We start from the raw sequence: 19330 nt of genomic DNA on the forward strand, positions 1-19330 counted from the left end.
CTGGCCTCCCTACCGGCGCCGGTGGGGTAGACATGGCCTCCTTACCCAAGCGGGCGGGGTAGATTTGGCCTCCCTAACTGTGCAAGTGTCGTAGACCTGGCCTCCCTTACCGCGCGGCAGGGCTAGATCTGGCATCCCTGCCACCACCGACGGGGTAGACCTGGCCTCTCTAGCCAAGCGGGCGGTGTAGACCAGGACTCCCTACCGGCAAGGGCGGGGTAGACCTGGACTCCCTACCAGCAAGGGCGGGGTAGACCTGGCTTCCCTATCAGCTCCTGTGGTGTAGAGCTGGCCTCCCTAGCAGAGCGGGCAGGGAAGACCTGGTCCCCTACCTGAGCAGGTGGGCTAGATTTGGCCTTCGTACTGGCGCTGGTGCGGTATACATGGCATCCCTGCTGTACAGGCGGGGTACACCAGGCCTCCCTACCAGCAAGGGCAGGGTAGACGTGGCCTCTGTAACCGTGTGGGCCAGGTAGACCTGGCCTCCTAAACGGTTCCGATGGGGTAGACCAGGCTTTCCTAACCAAGGAGGCAGGGTAGACCTGGCCTACGTACCGGCGCCGGCGGGGTAGGCCTGGCCTCCCTAGCCGAGCGGGTGGAGTAGACCAGGAGTCCCTACCGGCAAGAGTGGGGTAGACCATGACTCCCTAACTATACAAGCGGCATAGACCTGGCCTAACGAGCGGCGCCATTGGGGTAGACCAGGCCTCCCTGCAGGCGCCGGTGGTGTAGACAAGGCCTCCCTAACAGCATGGTTAGGATAGACCTGGCCTCTTTACCCACGTGGGCTGGGTAGACCAGGCCTCACTAACCGCGCAGGTGGGTTAGACCTAGTCTCCCTACCAGAGTGGGCGGGGTAGATTTGGCCTCCCAAATGGCACGAGCAGGGTAGACCAGGCCTCCCTACACATACAGGTGGGGTAGACCTGGCCTCCCTACCAGCAAGGGTGGGGTAGACATGGCCTCCCTAATTGCACAGGTGTGGTAGACTTGGCCTCCCTGCCAGCAAGGGCGGGGTAGACGTGGCCTCCCTAGCTGAGTGGACAGGGTATAACCAGTCTCCCTACAGGCAAGGGATGCGTAGACCTGGCCTCCCTACCCACACAGGAGGTGCAGACCATGCCTCCCTACCGGCAAGGGTGGGGTACACCTGGCCTCCCTAACTGTGTGGGTGTGGTAGACTTGGCCTCCCTAACCGCGAAGGTGGGGTAGACCTGGCCTCTATACCTGCGCGGACCTGGTAGACCAGGCCTCCATAACCATGCGGGCATGGTAGACCTGGCCTCCATACCAGCAAGGGCAGGGTAGACCTGGCCTCCAATATGCCTCCCAATCATGCAGTGCCCCTTGCTGTAGGCAAGATGGACCTTGCCATAATGCTGGCATTCAGGTGCTGGCAAAATGGCACCAGCCCTCTTGGAAGGTCATGGTGTGTTTTCCCACCTCCGTCTCCAGTGGAACATGGCTTTTCTGGACGTCCTGTGACATATTTGCCAGCGCATGCAATTGCACTAGGTGCGCCAGGCATGGCACTAGAGGCCATTCTTATGCCATTTAGAAGAGAGCCTTGACATTATATCACTGCCTGCAATGCAGGGGTGTGCTCATGTCTGAGTTTTGCAGTGAGCTGAGCAATAGTGAGTGCAGCGGGGGGTGCCTAGACAGGGGTCTGACCATCCTTCTGGTGCACGCTTCCTTTTGGTCAGCTGAAACACCAGTGGCTGCCATGGAAATGTGAGTCTAACTGACACTCAAGTGCCCTAAACTGTGGGTGTAATCTGAGGTCACCAAGGGACCCCTCTCCACAACCCCACAGCTGATACTCAGGCAGTTGTGGGTGTCCCAAGTATGCCCCATCAGAGCCTGAAGACACGTTTTTGTCTGCAAAACACAAGTTTTTGACCACTCCTGGCACCTCAAATGCTGCCAGGTGTTTGTGTGTGAGCAGCTGACAGCTACCCTGCATCCGCATGGATCCCATCAGGAGCTCACCCTGCAGGCACCTGTTTTGCACAAACTGCACTGGAGCAAGGTTGTAAAAGACCTTTAAGATCATTGAGTCTAACCATAAACCTAACCCTGCCAAGTCCACCACTAAACCATGGCCCTAAGTGCCACATCACATCTAGATGTGTTTTAAATAACTCCAAGGATGGTGAATCAACCACTTCCCCAGGCAGCCTATTCCAATGATTGATGGCTTTTTCAGTGAAGAAATTTTTCCTAGTATCCAGTCTCGGAATATTGATTTTTGTCAGGAGGTCCTTTCTCATCCATACCAGCCTCCTGCAAGATTGCTTGACTTCCTGCCTGTCTGGGTGTACTGTTCTGGTGCTTGAAGAGGACAGCCTTGACCATCAAAGAGCTCTCCCCTCTTCTCTGCAGGACCATATCCCATGGGATTCTGTAAAGGATGTCCCTTGGCAGACCAAAGCCTGCTCTCCTGAAGTCCTGCTCTTTGCCTCTCAGGAACCTCAACTCTACTTTCTCACCCCTGACTATTACACCCCTGACCAGCTCTTCCTTGTTTCCAAGGATGACGTCCTGCAGGACACTCCCCTTCACTGGCTCCTCAGGCACCCTTGCCACGAGGATGCTGTCAATGAACTCCAAACACCTCCTGGATGGCTTTCACCTCGCTATGTTGCTCCTTCAGCAAATTTCAGGGCAATTTCAGTCTGCCATGAGGAGCAGGGCCTGCAAACAGGAGGCTTCTTCCAGTTGTCTGAAGAAGGCCTCACCTGCTTTTCCTTCCTGTTCAGGAGGTCTGCAGCACACAGCCACCCACCACAATGTTGCTTATGTTGTTCTGGCCTCTCATGCAGACTGTCCAACTGTCCCTATTCAGCAGTGCTCCATGCACGCCTGCTGCTCTCTCACATAAAGGGCAACTTCCCTTCCATATCGAGACCGATGGCTTTATCAGTACCTGACCCCCCCAAACCCCTCACTTTCTCCAGGAGGTGGTTTGGGCCACAGTATCCATCCAGTAGCCAACTCACAGACTCTCAGGGCTCTCCAATATCCAGTCCAGGCTTATGGTCTCTGAAATAACTGGCTCTCAGGCCTCTTTTTATACTTGCTGCCTGCTTTGGTTTGATATTTGCTAGTGGTTTCCCCCACTGACATACACACCGACATCTCCTATTTTCCCCCACAACCACAGCAGGAAGCTGAGAGCACAGACCCCGGAAAGCACCTTTCCTCCCAAGTAGCCCCTGCCTTGATGTGCTTCTGGAAAAGTCCCCCTGGGCATGCCCTGGGGTGATCTGGAGCTGTGAGCAACCCTGACCTAGGCAGCACCCTCTCAACAGCAGAAAGACCCTGCCTTGCTCTGCCAGCAGGTTGCTCCGTCCACCCACAGCTTCTCCCCATGGAGCCATGGAGAGATCCCTGGGCAGGCTGAGTGCTGACCCTGGCAGGCGGCAGAGTCCCTGCCCCAGCACACAGCCCTCCACGGTGCAGGGACCCTGCTCAGAAGGACAGCCCTGGGCACCCCTGGCTGCACACCCACCTTCACACTCTGCAGCCATCCCCAGGAGAGGGCAGCCTCATGCCCTGTCCCTCTGAGGGTGCAGCAGAGAAGCCCTGCTCTGGAGCATGTCCTCCTCCACACTAAAGAAACCCTGAGCGCTGTCCTGCCATATCCTAGGCACTGCAGCAAGGTGTGCCATTTCTGGGAAACCTAAAGTGAAAATTCAGGTAGTGACTGCTCAGCAGTGGTAATTTGTGACCAAGGATTTATCTGGCATGGAGGGCAAGAAGTCCCAACTGCAGAAGGGTTTAAACTGGCTGGAAGCAGGAATGCCAGAGAGAGGAGGACTCCCTGTCAGGGAGTGGTTTCCCTTGGTGATGAGATAAGGAGCAGCCACAGTATTGTCTTGTAGCCATCCTGAAATGGGACGCTCAGGGGAAGAAGCTGAGCCTGGGAAAAAAAGGGGAAAGGGGAGGTGCTGTTGTAGTATTTAACTTTTCTTCTCGCTATCCAACTGCCCTGCCTGCAGGTGGGACAGAATTAATTTTCAAAGGAACCTGGGAGGGGGCACAGCCAGGACAGCTGATCTGTAGTAGCAAAGGAGCTATTCCATACCATGTGACATCATGCTCAGTATATAAATGGGGAATGGGCTGCGTGGGGGCCTCTCAGCTTTTGGTGGGGGAAGTGGCAGAGCATCAGGTTCCAGGTGGTGAGCAGTTGCACTGTGCATCACTCATATTAGTATATTCTTTTATTAGTTCCATTGTTGTTGTAACTACTCTATTTGTGTTGTCCCAGTAAATTGTCCTTATCTCAACCCACAAGATTCCATTTATTTTCTTTTCTCCTTTCTGATTCTCCTCCCAGTCCCACCGGAGGGGGGGCAGGAGGAGTGAGCGAGTGGCTGCGTGGTCCTTTGTTATCAGCTGGGCTGAAACCATGACACCAACCCTATTTGAATTGGTAATAAAATAAGTTAATTTTCCTCCTGTTGAGCCTGTTTTGCTCATGACTAATTGGGAAGTGATGTCCCTGATTTCAGAACAAGCAATTCAGCATTTTTTTCCTTTTTTCTCTTTCTGTACTGTTGAGGAGGAGGAGTGAGAGAGTGGCTGGCTAGGCATCTGGCCGCTGGGCATCTGGCTGCCAGCTAAGGTCAACCCACCACACAGTCTCCCAGATGGACAGCCTTAGCCATCTCCCCCCGCTCACATCTCTCCCAGCCCCGCTCTGCCATTTCTCTCCTCGCCCCATCGCTACCTCCCCCCGCCTCTGGGCTCTCTCCACCCCTTGCTGCTGGTGCCCCATGGCCAGGCACTCAATGGGGTGGTGCATCGGACAGGTGGCAGCACACGGTCTCATGCCCCCAACTCTGCCTGTGCCCCTCACTGACACCCTGCAGCCCTTCCCGGAGGTATCATCTCCCCCTGGGACCGCTGTGGAAAGACCAACCTCTGCGCCCAGCCCTGATGCTTAGTGCTTGCCCAGCCAGGAGGGCCAGGAGAAGGCAGAGAAGGGCCCCCAGGATGATGCAGATGATGATGGGCACTGAGACTCTCCCGCTGCCACTCAGACGGCCCCGGGGGGAATCTGTGTGGGCAAGAATATGGAAAGGCCAGCACCAGGCCTGGGTGAGGTGGGAAAAGCACCATTCCTGACCCCCATCACACAAGGCAGAAGGGCGTGGAGGGCCCCAGGGATGAGCGATGGAGAAGCTTCTACCCCGATGAGTAAATGACAACCTTCCCTACCCCCCTCACCACCAGACCAGTGCCTTCTCCTGGGAGTTTCACACCCCAGCAAGGAGCCCCTTCCACCCAGCTGTGGGTCACAGTCTTGCCCTGGGGATACCCAGCCGCAGGGGGAAGACAAGTTACCTGCTCGGGGTGGGACTGCTGCTGTCCTGGGTGTAGCTGCAGAGGAGGAAAAGGAGAGCTGGGCTGAGAGGGTGGGTGTGCGGGTAGCGGGGAGCCTCTCCCCCAACACACCGTGTGTGTGTCTGTGGATGTCCCTGACACATCCCACCCAAATTGCCTCTCCTGCGGTGCTAGAAAGAGAGGCTGGCATAGGGCTCAGTGCCTCTGCTGCGGGTGGCAGGCAGGATGGCACAGGCAGCCCAGGGGATATCCCTGGGGCTGCAGGGCCCCATGGACAAAGGCCAGAAGACATCCAGTTCCACCGAGGCTGCTCCCCACTTGGCACCAGGCTCCTGCACTCTGCAGAAATGTTCTTCCTCTTGGGAGGTTACGGGCCATGCCAGGACCAAGGGCGCAAAAGGCTTTCCCCCTGAGCAAGGGGTCCCAGCCCTGCCACTCACCTGAGCAGTTCACAGCAGCATCTTCCTTGTGCCGGCAAGCACCGCCATCCCCAGGCCGGGCCCAGCAGTCCTGCAGAGACGGCTCTGTCCCACGGCACTCCACCTGCTCCAGCCAGATGGGGCCCGTCCCCTCCCCAAACGCAGCCTCATGCAGGGCAGACACCGCGGGGCCACAGCCCAGCTGCCTGCACGCCACCTCGGCATCCCGCATGTCCCAGGAGTCGTCGCACACCGTCCCCCAAGAGCCACGGTGCCAGACCTCCACTCTGCCCGAGCACCTGTCCTCACCTCCCACGGCACGAATCTTCTCCCTGTCTGGAGAAGGCAAAGACCTCCCGTGGCATGGAGACAGCAGGCAGAGCCCTGCCAGACAAGAAGCATCCACAGACGAGCAGCTCCCTACCTGTGCAGCTCGTGGAGTTGGGGCACGGGGACAACGGGATCGAGGGGGTTTCTGGGCGTCTCCCTGAAGAAGGAAACACTGTGGTGAAAGGGCTGGTTTGGGAGATTGTGCAGGAGAGAGCAGGGCTGAGCTCTGCTTGTGCCTCCCTCTGCCATCTCGATCACGGCAGCAACTGAACCCTGGTCATTGAGGGGACACGCACAGGACTGTGGGGGGACCCCGACTGCTCAGCCCCAAAAGGTCCCTGTTTAACAGAGCAGCAGGAGCGTGTCTGTGGAGGGGAGGCTCTCCTGAACCCTGTCTGGTCTCTTCTGAGACCTCACCTGGTATGCTTCTGCCTCCCCAAGGTGCTGCTGGCAACTGCTGCTGGACGTGTGTGGCTTTGATCACTTTTCTGCCACCAGCAGCAGAAGGGACTGACATGGAAAGGAAAAGCCCCTCCAAGTTCCTCCTCTGCATTTGGTCATACCCAGCAGGGAACAAGAGCTGGGGTGATACTGGGGTGCCCAGGTGGCTCAGAGTTACCATTGCAGGTGATGTGGGTCTCCTCTCGCAGGTCTTCACATGACTGTGGGTTCCAGGGAGCAGAGGGACACTGCCAGAAGGAGCTGGTTTTCTCCCCGCACTGCACGTAATCCAGCCAGGTAGGGCCAGACACCCTTCCAAAAGGCAGCTGTGTTTCCAGGGATCCTCCATCCCCGCAGCCCAGCTCCTTGCATGCCGGAGACACCGTGGCGAGAGTCATCGAGTTGGAGCAAATGCTGCCCCATGTCCCGTTGTAGAAAACCTGCAGGCGCCCGGAGCAGCCATCACTGTTTTCCAGCCTCAGGGCCACCAACTCTGGGAGGAAAGGCACCAAGGGGGAACAGGCTGGTCTGGGGCAGTGGGAGCCAGGACACTTCTGCACCCCCCAGGCCCTTATCCGGGCAGGGCCAGGGCCAGCATGTCCCCCTTGCACCCAAGGGCAGAGAGAAGTCCCTGATGGACAGACACCCCTGCCCTTCCTGATAACCCTTGGGGACGACTGAGATCCCCAGGGACCCGCAGTGGGACTGACGGTACCCGTGCACGGGTGTCCACAGGACATGCTTGGGCAGGAGCTCAGAGGCAGCCAGGGACAGCCTTGGCCATGCCCGTCTCTCCTTGTGTCCTGGCCTCTGCAAAAGCCAGGCTCCCACTACAGCTCCCACCACAGACCTGAGCAGATGACTCCCGCGTCCTCTTTGTGCCCGCAGTCGTGCTGCCCCCAGGGCCTGGCAGGACAGTCCCAGAGAGCAGCTTCGGAGCCAGAGCAGTTCATGCCACCCAGCCAGATCTGCCCGGAGCCTGCCCCGAACTGAGCGGAGCCGACTGCCTCCACTGCCCCTCCACAGCCCAGCTGGTGGCAAACGACGGCGGCATCAGACAGGTCCCAGCCATCGTCACAGACAGTCCCCCAGATGCCCTGGTAGTAGACCTCCACTATCCCAGCACAGCGCCCAGACCCGTTCACCAGCCGGACCCTCCGGCTCCCTGTAGTGGGCAGAAACCCCAGTTGCTGTCAGGGGCCGGCTGCCCACCCACCCCATCACCTGGGGGGGCCCGTGCAGCGCCGCTCACCCCAGCAAATGACTCCCACGTCCTCTGCAACCCCAGCCGCCGGTGCACTCTTGGGCAGGGAGGTGTTGCAGAGGGCCAGGTTGGCCTCGTGCCCTGCACACTGGACCCCTCGCAGCCCCACGGGACCCATCCCTCTCTGAGGCTTCGGGGGGTTGTAGGCTGTCCCTGCCTCTCCGCACCGCAGCTGCCGGCACACCACGCTGGCCTCCTGCAAGTCCCACTGGTCATCCAGGACTCTGCCCCACGTCCCATTCTGGAAGATTTCCACTCGCCCGTCGCACCGGCTCCCTCCACCCACCAGCCGCAGGGATGCAAAGCCGGCTGAGCCTGGGGAGAGCAGAGATGCCACAGCTCCCTTTAGGGAGCAGGGCGAGGGGGGATTTTCTGACCAAACATGACAAGATTGAGCCTTTTGCTGATGAGAAGTGAGGGCAAAACCCGGGCCCTCTCTGCAGCTCACACTCAGGTCTGATGCTGTTGGGGGCACCCAGGCACCTGCTGCCTGGGTGGTGGGATGGGGCTCTGCAAAGCTCTCTCTGGGGATGGGATGCAGTTTTCTGCAGCCAGAAAGGTGGAGCACAGCCCTGCATCCCTGCTCTGGGCTTGTCCCACAGTAGGAGAATGGAGGAGCCCTGGCCTGGTGGTGGTCCTAGGACCTAAGCCACTGCCCTGGGGGCAGATGCCTGCCTCCGTTCATCCCTCAGCTCTCCCAAAGTAGAGCTGTCACTCTAAGCAGGCAAAGCCCTGCAGATGGCTCCTGGGGAAGCCAGGGTTTCTCCAGGGAGAAATTCAGCCTTGCACTGTCGTGGGATCCCTGGTTTGCGTGGCCACATCACACACAAAGGGCAAATGGAGTTAATGCAGCATTTTTCCAGCACTCACCTGAGCAAACGACAGCAGCGTTGTTCCCGTGGGAGCATGGTGAGGCTCCCAGGGTGATCACTGGGCACTGTCCCAGGTGGGATTCTGTCCCGTCACAGTGGAATGAGTCTCTCCAGACAGGGCCAGTCCCTCTCCCAAAATGCTCTCCTCCAGGAATGGACTCAGCAAACCCACAGTTGAGTTGATGACAGAGAACGTGGGCATCCGAGAGATCCCAGTGGGAGGCACAGAGGCTCCCCCAGGTCCCTGACACCTGGACCTCTACCCTCCCTGCACACGCTGTGCTGCCGTTCACCAGCCTGAATCCTGTGTATTGTGGGGACAGAGGAGGAGGAGAGAGGGTGGATTGGTGCTTGTGTACCCGCAGTAGCAGGCAGAGAGTCCAGAGGGACAGCATGCCTTTCTTCTCCTTCTGCACTATTTTCATGCTGCAAAAAATCCTATCATCCCTCCTGTCCTCACACCTGGCCCAGCACGGTCCTTGCTCTGTTCCCCAACCCCTGGCACAGCCCTGGTGTTCAACACCTCCCTGAGTCCTTACGTGTGCAGGTGACAACAGCGCTGTTCGCGTGGGTGCAGGCCTGGTCCCTGGAGGACCCTCTGCGGCAGAACATGAGGCGGGATTCATTCCCCACACACTGCAGCTCTCCATCCCAGATGGGACTGACCCCTTCTCCAAAGTGAGCTGGCCCAGCGACAGGCAGGGCCACGCCGCACTGCAAATCCCTGCAGACCACATCAGCAGCTTTGGGACTAAAATGTGAATCACAAACAGTTTTCCACTGGTCCCCGTCATGGATCTCCACACGTCCTGAGCAGTGGCTCTTCCCTTCCACCAGCCGGACAAATCCTGGAAAAAAAACATAAAACCTGGGAGTTCCCAGAGCCCTCTGACAGTGAAATGCCCATGCCCTACATCACCTCCCAGCAAGCTGTGACCAAACTCCGCATTGCACATCCCAGAGGAAGTTGTTGGGGGAGTGTTGCTGACACAGGCACATCCAGACCCCCACGCACCCCATCTCTACACCATCAGAGCACTTGAGGGTGCATGTCTGTCACAGACTCACAGCCACAGGTACTGCTCAGACAAACTGCTGCACACAAGGTTCCCTGTGTTGCCTGGTATGGTCCCTCCAGCACTGCAGTAGTGTGAGCAGTTTGGATCCAGGAGAACTGGCCCAGATGATAATGACTGCTGCAGCCTGCTCAGCCCCTGTACAGCTTGGGGCCAGGCAGGACCATCACCCTGATGCAACCAGAAGCACCCTCTGATCCCAGGGGTGTTCCTGGGGTGTTGGAAGGTTCATTTTAGGTGGAAGATGTTACAGAGCACGGAAACGGGGCAGCTGCTATCATGCCTGGTGCCTGTGAACATCCCTCTGACGTCTGCTCGTGGGGAGGGTGTCCTCAGCCAGGGACACAGTGCTCTGCCTGGAGGTGTTCACAACCCAGATGGATGGCGAGACAGAGGGGCAGGAGACTCCCACTGGGCCCATGCCAGCTCTCCGAGAACAGCAGGCACAGAGGAGGGTCAGTAACTGCTGCCAAAGACCCTGTGTCATGGGGCAGTGTGGGGAACCATGGGCAGGCAGGAGGGCTTGGGCAGTGGGTCAGTGCTGCCTACATGCGGCTATGCCCCTACAGGGCTGTCACAGCCCCAGGGATATATCCCAGTGCCAGCCTGTGACTGTGGTGATGCAGGAGGGAGCAGCCAGGGTCAAGCAGCTGCCAAGCCCCTAACCCTTGCAAATGCTGGTCCACACAGCCAAGCCCTGGGCACAGGCAGCGAAGGGCTTTGTGGCCACCCTGCTCCATTCTCCAGGGCCCAGCACTCATCCTCTCTGAAAAGCCCATTTGATTCAGGTGAGGTAACCATGTCTACAAAGGGGAATGACCCAGGAGGATCAGCCATCTCATGCTGTTCCTCCAAGGCGTGGAGTGCCGAGTAAGTGCCCCTGGGTGTTTCCAGCACAGGGACCCTCAGCATAGTTGGCTGCAAACTGGCAGAATGGGTGGAGATCGATGAAGCCCAATGGACACCCCGGGGAAGGGATGGAGGATTCATCTGCAGTCCAAGACACTGACTGAGGGTGACTGAGACACTCTGGCAAGGTCAGATCACCCTGGGGTAGGATCCCTCTGGGCCCTCCCCAAGGACTGGGGACATCAGCAATGACAGTCCCAGCTTGGCAGTTAGACCAGCATCACTTGGCTGTACTCCAGTGTCCACTTGTTGCTCCCTGAGGGCACAGCCACAGTCCCTTCCCCCATCCCAGATCCAGAGGTAGGCAGCAGGCTGTCCCCTTACCTGAACAGATCACTCCAGCATCCTCACTGTGGTCACAGTTATGTTCACCCCATCCTCTGTGTCTGCAGTCAGACAGGGAAGACTCGGTGCCTTTACAGCCAACATTATCCATCCAAATGGGACCAGATCCTGCCCCAAAGTGTCCATACTGAGGAGCTTCAACAGCAGACCCACAGCCCAGCTGCTTACAAACCACTGCCGCATTGTTCATGCTCCAGTCGTCATCACATACAGTCCCCCACTCGCCATTGTGTTTCACCTCCACTCTCCCAGCACAGCGACTGCTGCCATCTGCCAGCCTCACCTCCACAGCACCTTCAAACACCAGCATGGGATGGGTCAGGAGAGTGCCAAACCCCAGCACTGCAGGTCTGGGGGAACCCCCTACCTGGGCCAAATCACATGTACTGGGGTAGGAGCCCTCTCCCCTCCAGGCTGTCCCCAGATCAGTGGAGGGGTCCCTTCTATCCCCATGGACTGCACAAGGCTGTGGGTGCCCAGTTCCAGACCAGCTGGGTCACTCACCATCCCACTGCACAAGGCAGCTCTTCCCACCCCAACAGCCACCTGCCCCCCACCCACACCCACCCCCACACTGCCCAGCGCTGCACTGGGCACCCTCTACTCCCAAGCCCAGCACCCCCTCAACAGCTGCTTGTACCCAGGCCTGCAGCTTCCAGCACCAGCCTGCACCTGCCTCAGCATCATCCAAACCCACCCCCACCCCAGGGCTTTTCACGTTCCTCACCCCTGGTATCAGCCCAGTCCATGCCCTGGGCCAAGCTCCCCAGGAAGGATATTTCTCTACTGTAGATACCCCGGTCCCCTTCTCTCTGTGGAGTCCAAACCGCTCTCATGGGGTCAGGGGGCCCCTGAACCAAAGGGGCAGTGAGCAGCACACAAACCCTCCAAGGTACCCTAGAGCTCCGCAGTGCCCTGGGCATCTCTGAGTGCTGCCATCACCAGCTAGGCCACCACCAGCTCCAGAGGTACAGTGCTGGGGAACAGGGGATCCCAAAGGGGTACCCCAGGACAGGGTGTCTATAAATCGAGCCAGGAACAGGCTGCCCTGAACACTGGAGCCCTGGAAAAGGAGCTATTCTTGCCAACCCACCCAGATGGGCACAGGGAAAGGCACAGGGTCCATGGACCTGAGCACCTTCTGCCCCTCATCTCCGTAGCACCTGCAAAGAAACCCCATTCCCAGACAAATCCCAATGACCACACTGGTACCTGCTGGCCCTGGGCTGTGGGACAAGGGAGGCAGCACTTACCCCTGCACAGCTGGACCCAGAGGAGCAGCCACAGCACCTGCGGGAACACCAGTCCCTCTGTCCCCATCCTGAGAGTCCTGCCCTGCCGGCGCAGCCCTGCTGCACCCCACTCCCTGTCACGGCTCCCGGGAACTCACGGGGACAACAGCAATGGGAGGGTTATATATCTCTGCAGATGCCAGCCCAGCTACAGGAGGAGCCAATTGAAGCAGCAGCACCTTTTTAGACATTATCGGGAACCATCTCCCCTCCGACACAGCCCAGCCCTCCAATGAACTTCTCCAGCACCATTCATGACCATATATGAGAGATGGCTCCGCTACAGGTGTCACGTCATTGTGGTGGGAGGCCGACACAAGACAGGGCCAGTTGTGGGGGGGGAACAGGTTTTTCACCCCCTGAACTGTGCCATGTGGACTAGGAGCACTGAGCATCTCCTGCACCGGGCACATCCAAGAGCCCCAGGTGCGAGTGTCCAGCCACCCCTGTGCCATGGGAATCACAGGGCTGAGACTGCACCGGGGGCTGTGTCAGGAAGGAAGAAAACAGCCCCTGCCCCTGCTTCAGACATCGCTATACTGGGAGCAGCAGCTGGGAAAGGTCCTTGGCCAGGGGAAGAGCTCCATTCCACGAGTGCCGACTCATTCGTCCCTCCCCGGAGAGCCCCATGGTGGGTCCCTCGCAGAAGCCGGAGACGGAGCTGGGACATGTCCCTGCCCAGCAGCAGACATGCAGCCCAGAGGCTCAAATGTGTCCCTGACTCTCGGCATGTCACCGAGGGGCCGTTATTCCCCGCGGGTGGCTCGGGAGCTGCAGCCTGCAGGTGCACAAACCACAGCCCACGTGACCTCGCAGAGCTCCCCACGCTCCGGAGGAAGTCTGTGGTTTCTTCCTGGTGCCGTGCCCAGGCACATCCCTGCGGTGCCCCCGAGCTACCCCTACCCCGACTGCTCCAGCCAGGGCTGCAGGGGCTGCTCCTTCGGCCTCGCAGACACGGGGCCGGGCGGATCCCGTCCCCTCTGATGCCCTTGTGACAGCACACGGCCGCTCTGCACCGAGCCCCGCAGCCATGAGGTGCCATTGGTGGCATGAACACTGCCATCCTCCCACGGCCACCACTGCATGCTCATGATTTATACTGACGGTCACTGCACACCCCTCCTACTGCCACCACTGCATGTGCCTGAGCTACAGTGCCACACGTGTGGGCGCCGTGGATGGACTTCTGCTAACGATGGTTCTTCCAAAAAGCCATGTTTGGTTGTGGTCTGAATGTTATTTTGGTGACACCAGAAGCACCTGCCCAAGCTATGTGCCAGGTCCTGACCTATCAGCTCTCTAGGCACCAGTGACCTCAAAACAACCTACACATACCTGTCGCAGTTTAACCCCAGCTGGCAGCTAAGTTCCACACAGTTGCTAGCTCACTATTTTACTAAAAAAAAAGTTACTTCTATCCCAGCCAAAACCAGTACAATGCGAGATCCCTGCTCCTGCCCTATCAGCTTTATTAGTGTTATCATTATCATTATTAGTTTCTTCTTTTCTGTTCTATTAAGCTGTTCTTATCTCAACCCACGAGTTTTACTTCTTTTGCCGAATTTTTCCCTCATCCCACTGGGTGTGGGGGGGAGTGAGTGAGCGAGCGGCTGTGTGTTGCTTAGCTGCTGGCTGGGGTTAAACCATGACACTCCCTCTTACCTATCAGCTACTCAGGCACCAGTGAGCTGGCCACCACATAGCCACCTACTTGCTATCTGCTTGCCTGTGAGACGCAAAGGCACAAGTGACCTCACAAGCTCTGACACAAGCCACGCCCCTACTCTTGGCCTATCAGCTACTCAGGTATCAGTAATCTCACAAACACTTACACAAGCCACCTGCCAGCTCCCAGCCTATGATCTCCTCAGGCACCACTGACCTCACAAGCCCATACCAACCTATGTTCTATGTGCTTGTCTGGTGGGGTCACCCCATGTGGCAGCCCCCACCCAGTCACTTGCTCACTCCCCACCAGGGGGATGGGGAAGGAAAGTGGAAGGACAAAAGCAAGAAAACAAATCTCATGGGTCTAGATAAAGACAGTTTAATAACTGCATTACATCTTCTACACCCATCACTCCCCTAGTCCTATAACTGACTATGACGTCATATGGTGTGGAATATCCCTTTGGTCCATTGGGGTCAGCTCCAGCCTCCTCGCTGTCAGGGCAGAGTGAGAAACAGAGAAGGCCTTGATGCAGTGCAAGTGCTGCTCAGCAGTAGCTACAATGTCAGTGTGTTATCAGTCAACACTCTTTTGACCACCAAGGCAAAGCTTGGCACCATAGGGGCTGCTAACAAGAAAACTAACGCCATCCCAGCCAGACCCAGTACAATCTTCACACCTTGTTCCCTCCCGTGTACATCCTGCTCAGGTCCTACAGGATTCAAAACATTCACCTCCACCATCACCACCCCCTTCCCCATCCTTTGACAGGACGTACACACAGCATACTGGATTTGGCTGGTGTGGCTCAGGTGGACCTGCACAAGTGCCAGCACACTCCTGACCTCTCCCCTCTCTCAGTCAGCCAGAGCTGTTTGAAACATTTAATCAGGTTATCAGCCTAAGGACAAGGAAATGTGTATAGCACCAGTCTGCACCCCACAGTGGTCTTACAGGTAGCTGTGAAATCCCCCACAACCATGGGGAAAGAGAGTTCCCCACTACAACCCTCCCTCTCTGCTTGGAACCTCGAAAGCCACTTTGCAGTTCCTGGGCTCACTGGCTAGTTCCTCTCGTCCACATGGTCTCTTTTGAGATCCTGTTTGGGTCTTTTCTGTATAGCCCCCAAGCACGTATTCTTCTGAAGTTGGCACTTTGTCCTGCTTTTCCATGTTTGCAGATGGCATTGCCTGTGTCTTGCAGCACCGAGGAAAGCTCAGAGTCTGCCCCAGTAACCATGCATGGCCATCCTGCTGGGCTGGGCTGGGCTGTGGGGTCCTCCTAGTCTGGTTCACGGGATTGGACGCTTCTTGATATGTTAACAGGATTTGCACTGGGGGCTCCTCGGTGACCGCCTAGGAGGGGGCCATAGCCCTCGGGCATGTTCCACCTTGTCTGTTTCCTCCCCACCCTCTTCAACTTCCCCCCAACCCAGACATGTCTGGACTTCTTCTGCAGCCTGGTAAAGTGGGGGACCTTGACCCACCCTTGTGTTTGTCTTTCTGTTCACATTTAAACTCTAATTGTTCATTCCATTAGCTCTTATTAAAGGTTTTATCCATTTTATACCTATGTTATAATGGCTATAAATATTTAATTTCTTCAGATTTATACATGTTTTTTATATACAAAAATACATATACATTTAAACGTATACATATATATATGCCTATAGAGAGGTATAACTGTTTAAAATACAGTATCTATTCATAATTACATAAAAAATGTGTATACGTATTTGTACACTCACTGATATATATGTATATGAAACCAAAAATGTGTATATTGTAGTACAAGTATGTATTTTGATATCTGAGCACTTCCTTCTTCAAAGCAGGCAGGCAGCCAATCACAGAGCTGCATGAGAACATGTGGGTATGACAGTGTCCTGGTTTCAGCTGGGGTAGAGTTAGTTGCTGGCTGGGGTTAAACCACGACAGTTCTTTTTGGCACCCAACGTGGGGCACGAAGGTTTGAGATAATGACAAACCTGACCAGAGCTTGTTAAAGCAAATCTGTTATAAGCATTCATTATATTGGTCTAATAGTTGCTGGTCACTATGTTGATTTATGTGTTCTTAGAGTTGTTGCCCTGTTTTTTAAAGTTCTGCTATGTATCACCTCGCTTGCTTGTCCCGCTTCAGCTGGGATAGAGTTAATCGTCTTCCTAGTAGCATGTACAGTGCTATGTTTTGTGTTCAGTATGCGAAGAATGTTGATAACACTGATGTTTTCAGTTGTTTCTAAGTAGTGTTTAGACTAAAGTCAAGGATTTTTCAGCTTCTCATGCCCAGCCAGTGAGAAAGCTGGAGGGGCACAAGAATTTGGCACAGGACACAGCCAGGGCACCTGACCCAAACTGGCCAACAGGGTATGCCATACCATGTGACGTCCCATCTAGTATAGGAACTGGGAAGGGGGGGCGGCGAATCGCCGCTCAGGGGACTAGCTGGGTCTTGGTCGGCAGGTGGTGAGCAATTGCCCTGCGCATCATTTGTACATTCCAATTCTTTCATTACTGGTCTTGTCATTTTATTAGAGTTATCATTATCATTATTAGTTTCTTCTTTTCTGTTCTATTAAACTGTTCTAATCTCAACCTGCAGGTTTTGCTTCTTTTTCCTGATTTTCTCCCCCATTCCACTGGATGGGGGGAAGTGAGTGAGCGGCTGCATGGTGCTTAGTTGCTGGCTGGGGTTAAACCACGACACAGTTCTACCCCACTGGCGTGTTTAGGGAGGGCAGGTCTACCCCACCAGTGCACCAGGGAGGCCAGGTATACTCCACCAGCGCCGGTAGGGAGGCCAGGTCTACCCCGTTCACTTGGCTATGGAGGCCATGTCTAACCTACCCTTGCTGGTAGGGAGGCCTGGTCTACCCTGCCCACTCGGCTAGGGAGGCCAGGTCTATCCCACCCACGCGGTTAGGGAGGACAGGTCTACCCCACATCGCTGGTAGGTAGGCCAGGTCTACCCCGCTAGCACAATTAGGAAGGCCTGGTCTACCCCACCTGCTTGGCTAGGGAGGCCTGTTTACCCCCCGGCGCTGGCAAGGAGGATAGTTCTACCCCGCTGCGCGGTTAGGAAGGCCAGGTCTACCCTGCCCGTGCTGTTAGGGATACCATGTCTACCCCGCCTGTCCAGTTAGGGAGGCCAGGTTTACCCCACCGGTGCAGCAGGGAGGCCAGGTCTACCCCGCCCTTGCAGGTAGGGTGGCCATGTCTACCTTGCCCTTGCTGGTAGGGAGGTCAGATCTACCCCGACTGCGTGGTTACGGAGGCCTGGTCTACCCGGCCTGTGCGGGCGGGGAGGCCAGGTCTACTCCAACAGCGACGGTAGAGAGTCCAGGTCTACCCCAACGGTGCAGCAGGCAGGCCAGGTCTACCACGCCTGCATGGGTAGGGAGGCCAGGTGTACCCCGCTCACGCTGTTAGGGAGGCCAGGTCTACCCGACAGGCGCAGGTAGGGTGGCCAGGTCTACCCTGATCGCTTGGGTAGGTAGGCCTGGTCTACTCCACTCTCATGGGTAAGGTGGCCAGGTCTACCCTACCAGCACAGTTAGAGCGGCCAGGTCTATCCCGCCTGCTTGGGTAGGGAGACTATGTCTACCCCACCGGAACCGGTAGGGAGGCCAGGTCTACCCAACCTGTTTGGGTAGGTTGGGCATGTGTACCCCACCCCTCGAGTAGTGAGGCCTGATCTACCCCACCGGCGACAGTCGAGAGGCCAGGTCTACCCCGCCTGCGCAGTTTGGGAGGCTAGGTCTAGCCCACCCTTGACAGCAGGTAGGCCTGGTCTACCCCGCCTGTGCCAGTAGGCATGCCAAGTCTACCCTGCCCGCACAGTTAGGGAGGCCAGGCCTACTTGTGCCACGCAGGTAGGCAGGCTAGGTGAACACCACCGGTGCAGCAGGGAGGCCAGGTCTACCATGCCTGTACGTTTAGGGAGGCCAGATTTACCCTGCCTTTTCAGGTAGGGAGGCCTGGTCTACCCTGCCTGCGTGGGTAGGGAGGCCAGTTCTACCCCGCCCACGTGATTAGGGAGGCCCGGTCGACCCTGCCGGTGCCGATAGAGAGGCAAGGTCTACCCCACCGCACAATTAGGGAGGCCTGGTCTACCCTGCCGTGCAGTTAGGGAGGCCAGGTCTACCCCACCCGTGCAGTTACGGAGGCCTGGTCTACACCACGGGTGCCAGTAGGGAGTCCAGGTCTACCCCTCCCACTTGGGTAGGGAGACCATGTCTACCCCGCCCTTGCCGGTAGGGAGTTCTGGTCTACCCCGCCCGCGTGGGTAAGGAAGCCAGGTCTACCCCACCTGGTCGGGTAGGGCGACCAGGTCTACCTTGCCCACTCGGCTAGGGAGGCCAGGTCTACCCCATCAGCACAGCAGTGAGGTCAGTTCTACCCCACCGGCGCCAGTAGGGAGGCCAGGAGTACCCCGCCCGTGCAGTTAGGGAGGCCAGGTCTACCCCACCGGCGCTGCTAGTGTGGGCTTGTCTACCCCACCAGCGCGGTTATGGAGGCTTGGTCTACCTGACCCACGTGGGTAGGGAAGCCAGGTCTACTCCACCAGCACGGTTACAGAGGCCTAGTCTGCCCCACCCAAACCATTACAGAGGCCAAGTCTACCCTGCCTGCTCAGGTAGGGAGACCATGTCTACCCCACCGGCGCCAGTCGGGAGGCCATGTCTACTCTGCCTGCGCGATTAGGGAGGCCTGGTCTACCCTGCTTTTGCCGGTAGGGAGGCCAGGCCTACCCCACCCGCTCAGGTAGGGACGCCAGGTGTACCCCACCCCTCAGGTTGTGAGGTCTGGTCTACCCCACTGGCACCATTCGGGAGGCCAAGTCTACCATGAACACATGGTTAGGGATGCCAGGCCTATCCTGCCCACGCGTATAGGGAGACCTGGTCAAACCCACCCACTAGACTAGGGAGGCCAGGTCTACCCTGTCCTTGCCAGTAGGGAGGCCAGGTCTACCCCGTGTGCGTGGTTAGAGAGGCCTGGTCTACCCTGCCTCCTCAGGTAGGGAGGCCAGGTTTGTCCCACCGGTGCAGCAGGGAGGTCAGGTTTATCCCACCAGCACTGGTAGGGAGTCTAGGTCTACCCTGCCCTCTCAGGTGGGGAGAAAAGGTCTACACCTCTGTCACCGGTAGGGAGGCCAGTTCTACCCCGCCTGTGCAGTTAGGGAGGCATGGTTTCCCCCACCGGCACCGGTAGGGAGGCCAGGTCTACCCTGCCCACGCGGTTAGGGAGGCTTGGTCAACCCCATCATTGCAGGTAGGGAAGCCAGGTCTACGCCGCCCGCGTGGTTAGGGAGACCAGGTATACCACACCGGAGGCAGTGGGGAGGCCTGGTC

General features: G+C 57.3%; 1 protein-coding gene across 1 annotated transcript; it reads right to left on the reverse strand.

The window, feature by feature from the left end:
- Positions 1-2639: 2639 nt before the first annotated feature.
- LOC142025976 (antigen WC1.1-like) lies at positions 2640-11695 on the reverse strand. The gene is given in 12 exon segments (XM_075018725.1): positions 2640-2767; positions 4931-5068; positions 5356-5391; positions 5796-6110; positions 6199-6261; positions 6724-7038; positions 7396-7710; positions 7798-8124; positions 8680-8997; positions 9224-9529; positions 10991-11464; positions 11467-11695. Coding segments are annotated over 12 exon segments (2964 nt in total).
- Between the last annotated feature and the right edge of the window lie 7635 nt (positions 11696-19330).

Source organism: Buteo buteo, chromosome 31 (genome assembly GCF_964188355.1).
Source record: "Buteo buteo chromosome 31, bButBut1.hap1.1, whole genome shotgun sequence".
NCBI classification, from domain to species: domain Eukaryota; kingdom Metazoa; phylum Chordata; class Aves; order Accipitriformes; family Accipitridae; genus Buteo; species Buteo buteo.